At 34.1% G+C, this 12,300-nt stretch overlaps 1 protein-coding gene across 9 annotated transcripts in view; it reads left to right on the top strand.

The window, feature by feature from the left end:
* Window positions 1-12,300, top strand: part of THOC2 (THO complex subunit 2) — a 99,818-nt gene that overhangs the window by 54,013 nt on the left and 33,505 nt on the right. For all 9 annotated transcript variants that reach the window (XR_012067645.1, XM_072956837.1, XM_072956836.1 and 6 more), the window contains exons 13-17: window positions 6,896-6,937; window positions 7,372-7,502; window positions 7,601-7,702; window positions 11,094-11,178; window positions 11,828-11,921. Coding sequence is in view for 8 of the 9 variants with exons in the window: in XM_072956837.1 (XP_072812938.1) it covers window positions 6,896-6,937; window positions 7,372-7,502; window positions 7,601-7,702; window positions 11,094-11,178; window positions 11,828-11,921 (454 nt within the window). In the remaining variant the exon portion in view is untranslated. The remainder of the gene's footprint in view (window positions 1-6,895; window positions 6,938-7,371; window positions 7,503-7,600; window positions 7,703-11,093; window positions 11,179-11,827; window positions 11,922-12,300) is intronic.

Below are 12,300 nucleotides of genomic sequence, written 5' to 3'. Positions count from 1 at the left end.
GTTGTGTTATGTCTTTGGCTGTAGAAAATCTTTTCTGGTGGGTTCCAGTCTTTTTCATCAGTAGTTGTCCTTTAGTTAGCAGTGATTTTGGTATACTTGTGAGAGGAGGTAAGCTTAAAGTCCTTCTACTCCACCATTTTGGTCCTGAGCTTTTCTTGTTTTATCGAGTTCATTCTTCATACTGTTTTCTATGACTGGGCAGAAACTTGTGGAAAATCTGTCTCTGACCTTTGTCTTCTACTTTCTCCCAGGCTAAGTTCATTTGTCTGTTACATGCTTTTTGGGGGACTATTTGTATTTCCATAGTAGCTAGTGTTTCTCTTTATCTTAACATGAACAGCTCTGCTCAACTTCTTTCTAATACAGTGTGACTGAATCCTCCCACCCTTCCCACCTTATTTATGACCAGTCCTTCTACCTGCCAAGCTATGGTTTGAGTATTGGGTTCTCTTTTCACAGTCTTGTCTGTAGTCTAGAGTAGAGGAGTGAATGAGCTTGGTGAGGCTGAGTATAGCCCTCATTTAGGGGACTTCTGCTTTCTCTTCTGAGATCCTATTACCCATCCTATACTAGGCATGCCCAGCCAAGTGGATATCTAACTCCCTTGGGCTTTGATTCCCTCACCCATCTGAGCCCAGTTCGTTTGAGAGAAAGCAAGCCTTGGCAGCTGGTTCTCCCTTTGACAGAGTCCTGTTGGGCTTCTACTCACAAGGGCTTTTCCTCAGGCTGCTTTCTTTGCAGGCCGTGTTGCCTAAAGGATTTTGGCAATTTACCTTCCTTGCTCAGTACTACTTCTGGGGATTGAGTTAAAGGCCGGAGCACATACCGCACAGTGTGTAGTACAGAATCTTGTGTGTATGTGTGTGTGTACATATGTGTTTATCCCCTTTAAGTTAATAGTATAGTTTCCTCTTTTCTTCCTTGGTCGGTGGTGAATTTGGGGCATTAAAAAACAGGAAAACATTGTTCATTGCATTAGGGATTGAGGGAGAGAAATTCTGTTTAAACTTCACTCTGTCATCTTAATTCATTTGTCTGGCTAGTCTCTTTATATGGCTATTTCTTATATTGACCTTTGGTAAAAAGCCAGAGTGCTCTAAATTGAGTCACAGGTAAAGCTTAGAGAAACCTAAAGTTAAAAAGGGTCAGAATGTACTTTAGATTGGGTATTAGATGATATTAGGGATAGTTGTGATAATGGTAATGTGGAAGAATGTCCTTATTCTTAGGAGATGCATACTGAATTATTTTGAGATGAAGTGTCATGTCTGCAATTTTTTTTGGTCAAAAAAAAGAATGTCAGTTGTTGAATCTACAAGGTAGATATATCGATATTTATGGATGTTATGCTATCCATTCAACTTTTATGTAAACCTCAAATTTTTGATAAAAATTTGGGTTGCTAGGGAGAGAATGTATTTTAGACCATTGATTCTGAAACTCTAATTTATGAACCAGCTACTTTAGAATTTTGGCTTTTTTTCTTTGGTCAGTTAGAGGAGGGAGAGTCTGTGATCCTGCTTCACTTTATTTGTTTCTTTTCAAAATTTAAGAACTAGCCTGGTTGTGTAGATTAGAGTTCAAAATTAATATTCCTTTGGGATGAAGGTACAGGGTTCAAGTACAGTGAAGTTACACCATACCTGTACTTAGTTTATGTGAGTGTGGCCAGACTTGTTCCATCAAAATACTCTGTGTATGCCTAGGAGTAAGGGTGAAATTGGAGAAATTTTTTCTTTCATTTTGGTTCAGTTTCTCAGGTCTCTTAGAGCATGTCTCACTTCATTCAGTTAGTCTAGTATTTAAACTAATGTGTTTTCATGTGATATGGCCCCTAAATGCAAGCCAGTCACTATCTTATTTTCATATGTTCATGAAACAGTGTTCACTTAATAGTGATTTCTCCTAGTACTAGACAAGGAAAACAGTCTTGAGTTGGACTTAAATGAAAGATAACATATATATGTACTTGATAGATGATTTAAGGAACTTTTTAGGGTAATTGTGAATGTATGTAATTTTCACTTTATGTATTGACTTTGGAACCTAACTTGAGCACAGATTCTTCATTTAAGCCTGTCCCCCAGAGTAATTAAAACATTAGCAATTGATCGTTAGGTTAACTAGTTTCATCAGGATGAGCTGCTAGCTACTTGCTAGTTATGTGACCTTAAGTTGGCCACTTATCTAAGCCAGAGAAAGGTGGTAATAATACTTGCCTTATCTAGCTCCTGGGGTTGCAATAAGGATCAAATGACATTAATTAGATACTAATAATTAGGTATTCAATTTTAGAGTGTTAAAAAAATACTTGTCATGAATTCCTAAGTTATCACTTATGTAAGTTATTACTACACTGGCTTTTGATGATTTGTTTTAAAGTATTAATATACTTTAATCTGTTTCTGTCTTTAAATATAAGATGCCACTTTAAAGTAGCAGCTTCATTTCCCTCAAGAGCATACTTGGTTTTATATAGGAATGCCTTTAGCTTCTTTATATGGTAGTGATAGTCAAAATTTTTTCCTCTTTTATTGTTGAAATTTGTTATGCATTAGTAACAAATACATCAAGGAATTTTTATCAAGTAAAGGAAATTTTGTTGCTAGGGTTTTGTGAGTGAACTAGTCAAGGGTAGTTATGGACATGTCTCCATTTTTAACTACAAACAAATTTTTAAAATATTTTAGACAGTCAGAACCTTGCATTGTAATTCTTACTGTCTATAAGTAGAAACAGACACTGCTATCATTGGTGCCACTTATTAAGCTTCCCTATGTACGTTTGCTATTATGAGACTTATACAAAGCAAATGAAGAATTCTAGAGTTGGAGACCAAGTTTCATCTACAGCACCCTTGCTGTTTAATGAGCCTTGAGCAGGGAAGAACTGTTAGGATGTTTATATTTGCACTTGTATTATCCCTATATAATTGGTTTGAACTCAGGGCACTTTAGCTATTATTGAATATATTCATGTGATAATTCTAATCAAGGTGTAGAATCATAGTTAAGGTAATAAATTACAATAGGATTTTAATTCTTCCCATTAGCTGTGCTTTTTACCTAAGAGGTATATAAACATACAAGGATAGGCAGATATTCAGTCTATTAATAGGCAAATGTAGGCTCTGTGCGGACTGTAATTTTAAAAAGTACATTTTATATGAGAAAGAAAAGTAGAAATTTTAGTATAGAACACATGCATGCTTTAAACAACTGATTCAACCCCTATACCTCCTCTCAAAGGCTGTTTCCTGAAATTGAACCTCATTGTTCATTTTCTTAAAAAGAAAAAAGTTCGAAGTTCGTTAAAGAGGTATCATTTAAGAATATTTGTGAAAACGCTCACCTCTTGGAGGTTTGGCCATTTGTCTATGCAGGGCATAGCAGATGCTATCAGATCCTACGCTTATTCCTTTGGCTGGCTCTTAGGCCAGGTCCTTACCATTTCAGTGTGTGCTGGCACAATTTTCAACTGCTGACACTTGTATCTCTTTTTATGAGGGCTTTTCTGGCCCTTAGGAGCCTGCACAGGTAGTACAGGAATTTGTAGCCTGGAATTGCTGGGGAACTGACTTGCCTTGTCCCCTCTCCTGAGCTCTCAACCAATGAAAAGACAGGAGTAGGTTTATAACTACCTTGTCCTCAAATGGAATAACTCTAAGATGTATTTCTACACAGACCCTCAGAGTCTCCAGTGGCATTAAGCTTTGGCTACCCACAGGAACAATTTCCTACTGGTGGTTCCTAAAATTATTTCCCAAATAAACTGTGCCTGCACTTGAATAGGGTCTGCTTCTGGAGGAATCTAAACTGAAACACAAGGGCATATTACATTAAATTCCGTATGAAAACCTTAATTTGCCTTAAAGATAGATTTACAGGACAATTTTCTGTTTTACAAAAGACTATTATGAGCTCCTTTTATAAAGAGAATTCATTTAAACAAACCACATACTCATTAAGTGCATTGAAAATACTCATTTTTTACATACAGCTTGTTAGAACCCTGCTTGTGTAAAAACAAAGCACACTTTTATAACATGACCAGTGTTTTAACCATAGTAATTCCTTTTGGGGTAGTGAATTTTAGGAAGTTGAGCATAGCTATTTAGCAGGTTGTTTTGTTTGATATATTTTAATATTTAAACCACTTCCGCAAGTTGTTTATTGTAATTTGAATGCTACCCATGTGGTAGTTAGGGAGACCACATACTTTATTGTCTAAACCAGAACTCTCAAGATCGAAAGGTTGTGCTGTTATTTACCCTGGGATAAAAAGTGTGTGTAGGTGACCATATTACTTGTTCTTTGGCATCTTAGTACAGATTTGTATTAACTGAAAATGAAATATGGTGGAAGGTAGTACTTTTCATTTATTATCTCTTCCTATGTTTTCATAAATGATACAGTATCAAAGTTGAGGTGATTTCTAAGTGTTTCACAAAGTCTTTTAAGTTTCTGACTGAAAGATAAAAAGGCTTTGAACCAAAACATTGGAAGTCGATTCATGTGTCTCTTCTCCAGGCTGTAAACTCAGGTTCCTGTAACTTTTAACACAGGTTATATTTTCCAGTCTCTAAGTTATTTTGCTCTTATTTAGATTCTTTATAGCAAAACTATTTTCCTCATAGAGTAGTTTTAAGACATGAATGTGAAATTCTTAGCCTATTATATGGCCCATAGCGTGTACTCAATAAATGGTAGTTAATAAGAACAAGAAAAATAGGTGAAAATAAATGCCATAATTCTTAGATGTAGCTTCAGGTTCCAATCCAATCTAGTCACAAGGCTTAAATATTTTTCTTTTCTGAGATAAAGTATAGTCTAAAGCAGCATTTGGAATGTTCATGGGTTAGAGGTACTAAAAATAGCACACTAATAACTAAAAAGTAATTAGTTATATCTACAGCTTTTCGCAGCCTTTATTTCTCGATTCCCCAAAAGCCCCCTCTTGATGGACACCCACCCTTTTGTGCTCAGTAGTGTTATGCTTGCCATCATTTATAACTGATGGCCTGTCTAGACATAATTGTGAGTGCTCAATTTTATTCAGACTTAAAAAATCCAGTTCCTAACAGTACATTGATAAGTGTAGTCTTGATCTTAAAGAGATCCTCAAAGTTAGGAACTCTGTCCTGTTCATCTTTGAATTCCCAGTTCCTGGCACATAGTGAATGAATGAATGTCTTTTGTCCCTCCCCTTCTTTTCTTCCTCCTATTTTTGCCTGGCAATTCAATAAAACTTTGAGTATTCTACTGTGGGAATGGAGAGTTTTATATGTGCTCTGAGTTAAAAAGCAAATTAAATTAAACTAAAAGAAAAAGAAAGCATTGAGGGAGGCAAATGTGTCTTTATATCTTACCAAGTAAAAGGAAATACTTTTACCTGTATGTTCCTCTTGATTTATTTTTTGTTCATCTTAGTTACAATTAGCCTTTGATAGAAAGGTTTTTACTGCTCTTCTAGATCTATTGTGCTTTCCATATTTGTTTTCTCTTTTTCAAATTTTCCTGCTTATGAAATCTAGAGAATTGACATATAGACATTAGAAATTAATATAAGTTTCTAGTAAGGGAATTGGGATAGCTTAGTAACTAGAAAATGTTTTATTTGTATGGAGAAAACGATGTGTAGCTTTATTAGTTTTGTTTGAATCACAGTATTACGGGGAAAGGACTTAACTGTCTTTATTTCCAGCTCATATAGTTCTTCCAATTATGACATATCCTATTTCTTATTTCATACCTAATATGCCACCAGAATTACCCACCTCCCCCAAACAAAACAAAACGAATCTAGTTTGTTTTCTGCCAGGCCACTCTGTAACCTGACTCCTTATTTGCTGACTAGGATATATGTTGACTTAATTGTTTCTGTGAAAGGGAACCCTATCTTTTTAACCTACAAATTAAAAAAATAGTGATTGTGTGTGTTTTCCCATCAAGGTAACATGGCAGTCCCTGAATTAGTCTTATGTGAAAATGTTGCACAGAAGTTAGACTTCCCTGTGGTAATATCCATTAAATTACTCAAGCATGAAAACATACATGCACAAAATACCCTTATCTACCAAGAAAATAAGAAGCCTGCTAGCTGCATATTATCTTTTCCCCTTCTCACACTTGGTATTCAGCTAAATCCTTTCCAGAAATCTAGATTGTCCTTGACTATCAGTGCTTCAATTGTCCTTTTGGCTTTTGCACACTCCCCCAACGCTCTACCTGCCTACACACACATAAATGTTGCAATTTCATTTTCAATGAATAGACAACGTTGTCAAGCATGGCACTTCGGCAGCCCACCTGCAAATCACTGATAAAATAATGACCCAGTTTTTTTTCATTCAGTCTGTCCAAGTTAGGCAGTGGTTTGCTCTTTGTCAGCAATGTTATTGATATTTTGGACTTATTTCTTAGTGAAGGCTTAAATAGTGATGAATTAAAACATAGCTTTAAGTTTCTTTAATTTTTGTTGTTGTTGCTTTAATGTTAGATTTTTACTAATTTTGTAGAGGGAAAACTAGAACATCTGGATAGAAAAATGCAAATGCATTATTACGAAATTGTGCTGCTACAGTTTTATAATAAATACTCAGATCAGTTTTAGGATGCTTTGGTTTGTGATAATGAAGTTGAGAAAAGACTTGGCTTATAAAACTGATATTTAAAATTCATGAATGTCACACATTATTTGTAGGTTAGAGATATAGATGAAAATTTAAAATGTTAATTGGTAATACTGGCTATATTTAAAATCTACATGTGTGTAAAAAGTAAGGAAATAATTCACAGCCATGTGCAAGTTAGTTTTTTTCAAATTTAGTAACTAAATTGTGACAGCATAATCTTAACCTTTTTGCATTTTATTTATAGTTGTTTTTTAATTTTAGTTTCAGTCTGATGGAAGCAAACAAGAAGATAAAGAGAAAACGGTAAGAGACTAGAAAAATCCAGTGTGTCCGGTGTTTGTCTAGGTACGATATACTGCAGATTTTACTGTGAACAAGCTTTAACCACCTGTGTGAATAATGATTTTATACTCTATATATGCTTTTGGCATATCATACAAAGTATCTTTTAAGATTGACAGCCTCCTGTTTTGGAGGATTACCATGTTGAGAAAGGAAAAGGGATAAAAGCCCCTCTTTCTTGCAACCTCTTTCCTTCCCTTGCCTCATTTGCTTTCTTATATGGAGAAACACAAATAACCATTGTGAGAAATACAGTGATAGTGTGGGGAATTAGAGATGGTGTGCTATGAAATCAAGGAATTGCAGTTTTTCCAAGGCTTACATAAAGTTTTTTGGGGGTGGGAGGGATTAAAATGGACCTCTTACTGAAATTATTATTTCTCTCTTCTTCTTAGGAAGTTATCCTTAGCTGTTTGCTTAGCATTACTGACCAGGTATTACTTCCATCTCTTTCTTTGATGGACTGCAATGCTTGTATGTCTGAGGAACTGTGGGGAATGTTTAAAACATTTCCATATCAGCATAGGTAAATACATAATATTTTTGTATTTTTAACTATTGTTCTAGTGCATTAACCTCTAAGTGTTTGACTTTTCCTAATTCTTCATCTCATCGTTTTTAAAGATATCGCCTGTATGGCCAGTGGAAGAATGAAACTTACAACAGTCACCCACTTTTAGTAAAAGTTAAAGCTCAAACAATAGACAGAGCCAAATATATCATGAAGTAAGTTTTAATTTATTTTTCTTCTTATTAATCTAAAATATATCTGGATTTAATTTACTTTCTTTCAACCAGCTTATGTCTGAGCCTCAATTTTGAGGAAGCCCAGGAGTGTTTGCTAATGGTATAGCTGATTATATACTGCAGATAGAATGACTATTTATTTTTGTGATTTTTAGCTCATTTTGACTACCAAGTTAGTTTTTGTAGTTGTCATGTTTGCATAGCTATAAATCCTAATAAAAATTCTCTTTAATGCATCATATTATAGGATTTTACAGGTTGAGTGTTTTTTTTTTTTTGTTTTTAAAGGGGAGCCTACTGTGGCCTTTGCTCAGTTTGCATAATACATTCTATGGCTTGTACAAGGCTGTTAAAGTTCTAGGAATTTCTTCTACTGAAAGTTATAATAAAATTTTTTTTTTCTTTTTGGAAAATCTAGTAGAATTATGCAGAACCATCTCCATAGAGAGTCAACTTTTGAAAAATTTCAATTTTTTATTTGTGTGTTTTATTTTCATGTCATTAAAAACATAAGAGTGATATTATCCTACTTCCTGGTAAACTGCTTGAAGTTTAATTATGAAAATTATATACTTCAGATTAGTATAGGTTTAGATACTGGATACACTGCTGTATTGCAAAGATTTTCAGCAAGGCTGTTTATTGGCATTTCTTTTACATTCATGCAGTGATATGATTGTTCTAACCAGAAGTAGTGTGTTCTCTAGTTTAACTAGATTTAACAGTAGGCAGTGATACTTTTCTTTGCCTAGTGATACTGTCCCAGGTCACTGTCTACCAGTGAAATAGGTGTGTGAACAATCACAATCTGGTTTAATAGGTGCTGTTATACAGTATGTATAAAGTTCTATGGGAGGATAGAGAAGGGGATGAATTATTTCACCCCATGGAAGTTGAGGAAGGCATGGAAAGAGATAATATTAGAACCGATCCTTCTTAGAGAGTTCTAGTCTTAAGAATTCCTCAAATAGGGTTTCTTGCTTAAAAGCAACTAATATTTATGGAGACATTACTATGTGTGCCGGGCACTAAACTGAGTGCTTTATGTGGATTATTTAATATTATTAAATCTCTTGAATCTGTCTTTTCCACTCTCTACCACCACTAAACTTAGTTCTTTTATCTGGAGTATTATAATGCTTTATATTATTCTCTTTCTTCAAAATCCTTTGGTGATTAACGATTGCTTGCAGGTTATATGTCAAACTGTACGACATGGTGATGAAAGAGAACCTCCATGATCTGTCTGTTCCTGTTTTACTATTCTCATTTCCTGCCAATTTTACCTGAGCCCACTTACATTTTCCTGAATATGCTGTGAACTCCTTTTCCTTTGCATTTAGTTTTTGTTTCTTTTGTTCACACAGGTTTTCCCTTACCTCTTTTTCCTTTCTCTGTCTGGTGACCTCATCCTTCTGAGGTGGCTCCAGTGTCACCTCTGTGAAGCCTTCCATAGCACATACCACCAAGCATAATTAATTGCTCTTTATTTGTGCCACCACTATCCCGTTGTTGCATATAATACTTTCATACCACTTAGATATATTGCTATGATTATTTTTCTTTTTTAAATTATCTAATGTTTTTCAATAGTTTATGCATTCACATGGTTTGCATTTTGGTAGATGTAAAAAGGTAGACAGTAAAAAGTCTTTCATCTTATCCACTCAATTCTCTCAAGGGGGGGAAAAAGTGGCCACTGTTTAGTTTCTTTTTCAAAAACCCTTCCAGGTATTTTTATGTATATGCAAGTGAATACAGATGTATTATTCCCTCCCCTTTTATACTTTTGATAGCATTTAATAAGTATTGTTCTGTAATTGGCTGTATTTGTTTAAGAATATAAAAATTTAAATAATGGTGTTAAATCTGTTTCCCCAGCTGGGCTGAGCTTGAGAGCAAGAGCTGTTATTCATCCTTGTATTCCAAGTGTTTAGCACTTTGCCTGTTATGGAAGACATTAATATGAATTAATTAATAAGTAAATTAATAAAAATGTTTATCACGGAAGAGTATGTGCAAAATTTTTAATATACTTTTATTTCTGTTATATTTGTAAGCTATAACTATTTCACCAGACTTAAACAATATGATTTTGTTATTGATTGATCTTTTTTATGTTGAGAATGGAATGTATTAATTTGTTATTTGAGAATTTCATAAGTTTTGATTACTGTTTAAAACACTCATTTGCTATAGGGCATCCAATAATTCATTCCACAAATGCTCATTGATTATGTTCCATATGCTAGACACCATGGTTACTTGAAGGGAAGACTTAAGAAGATTTTCCTTTTATTTTTGTTTGTTTTTCCCCACAGTGTGGTGGAGGCAGAAGGGAATGAGATGAAAAATATGCAGAGGAAGTGTTGGCTTTGGCAAGTAGGAGGGCCACCTGAAATAGTAAGATTAGAAGAGCAGGTGGTGGTAACCTTGAAAGCGGAATAGCGTTTAGCCAAAGTTTAAAACTGATGGGTCTCTCTTTTTCATGAGGGAAAAAAAGAAACTGGGCCATGGAAAATGGGAAAGGGAAGCAGTTGTTGATGAAATAATTTTGATTGATGGATCAGTTTTGTCATGAGATGCTTCTGAAGATTATATCAAGTTTGTCACTTCCAGAATGGTCACATTCCTTGAACTATCAACTGAATTCATTATTTGCTTCGTTATATTTTCATTCTAGAAAGCTTCCCGTCACTTGTAAGCTTTTCAAGTTTTAAGTGTCTAGACTTCTTATGTAATAATCTCATCAGAAGAGTTTAAGATCCTGTGTAATAATTGTTTTGAACTTGCAAGCATTTCATAGATACAAATTTCCAGAATGTTAGAGAATACCGATTAGAGGGAGAATTAAAGAGGAAGGAAAGTAGTAGAATTGAGTTTTCAAGAATTGTTTACTTTGACTATGAAAACCAGATAACTTCTTCTATCAAGGAGTTAGCTATTACTCTGTTAGGGTCACTGAGACAGATGGCATGAGACATTTCAGGGTATTACACCAAATTTGATATCTTAATCCCTAAACTGATAATGAGCCCTTCAAAATCTGAAATAATTATTCTCTATAAGAAGAGTTTTATGTACTTGAAGAGTACGTTAAGAGTTTTAATGCTTATTAGACTATTACTATAAGATGAAGATGTCTATACTATAAATGTTAAGCATTAATACAAAATCTTAATACCTTCTGGGAGAATGACTAATCAAAGTAGCCCAGTCCTACAGTAAAGTATATGATGAATGTTGTTGTTTACATGGATCCATTTTGGATATTTGGGAAATAATTTTTTTTTCATGATGTAACAAAGCTACCAACATTATGAGGGAAATTACTTAAGATGATCCCTGCCACCTTTTTCTCCCCTTGTAGGCGTCTAACCAAGGAAAATGTGAAGCCTTCTGGAAGACAAATTGGGAAGTTGAGCCACAGCAATCCAACCATTTTGTTTGATTATGTATGTTTTGAGGTTAATATTATTTTCAGGGATTTTTTCTTTTCATTGTCTTTAAATCAGCACAAGTGGAAATGGAATGATGTAGTTTTAAAAATACTTGGTAGTTTTAGGGGAAAAAAGCCTTTAGCAAATAAAACATTGTCTGGTTATTCTAGAAACAATTTAGTATGCAAACACTTAACACATTGATCTACTTTTCTAGTAATATGTAACAGTGCTACTGTTATAAACAGGCTATCTAACATTGCTTTGTGCACCACATTTTGAGTTATAGAAACATTAATAAAGAGATGTATTATTTGTTGATTTTATTTTTTAGAAACATTTGAACAGCATTTCATTGTGATTCAGATGTTACACTTCCATATTTAGAAAGTTCTAAAACACATTTGACATAAGACTAGCCTCTATAATTCCAAAATTATAGTTTGGATGCCCTGGAATTACTTCCTAATTGGAAAATGTAGCCTAAGAAAATATTTTCTAAGGAAATGATAGAATAGTAGTTTTTATATAAATACACAATGGAAGGAAACTAATTTTAAGCATTATTTCTTTTGAAAAATAAAAAGACTAGCCATTATTTAGTTAGCACAGTAGTTCTTTTTTGATTAGTTAATGCCTTTTATTCTTTGTTGCTGTCTTCCAGATCTTGTCACAAATACAGAAGTATGATAACTTAATAACACCTGTAGTAGATTCATTAAAATACCTCACATCGTTGAATTATGATGTCTTGGCCTGTATCCTTTCAAGTGAAATAATTCATAGATTTTACATTTCATAGATCTTAATGGTGAATGTTTTATTTTCATTCTAAGTTCCTTTAGTAACCATCTGAAGTTGATTCAGTTGGCTGATCTGAAGGTTGGCCAATTAGGGCTTTGTGTGTGTGTGTGTGTCTGTGTTGTATGTAGGGAGAGACAACGTTAAGTTTACTAAACATCTTTGATATAGGTAGAATGTATCTTGCTGAAAGATGGAAAGGAGGCTAAAAAAGATAAGTTGGTACTACAGTGAATGTATTTTTCAGTAATTTGTAGTAGCCTGAAACTAACAATTTTTTCCCAATGGGTGGCATTTTTTGTTGTTCTAGGGGTCTTTGTTAGAGACATACCAACT

This window comes from Vicugna pacos, chromosome X (assembly GCF_048564905.1).
Source record: "Vicugna pacos chromosome X, VicPac4, whole genome shotgun sequence".
NCBI lineage: Eukaryota > Metazoa > Chordata > Mammalia > Artiodactyla > Camelidae > Vicugna > Vicugna pacos.
Note: the sequence above shows the minus strand (reverse complement) of the source record. Positions and strands in the feature narration are given on the sequence as shown.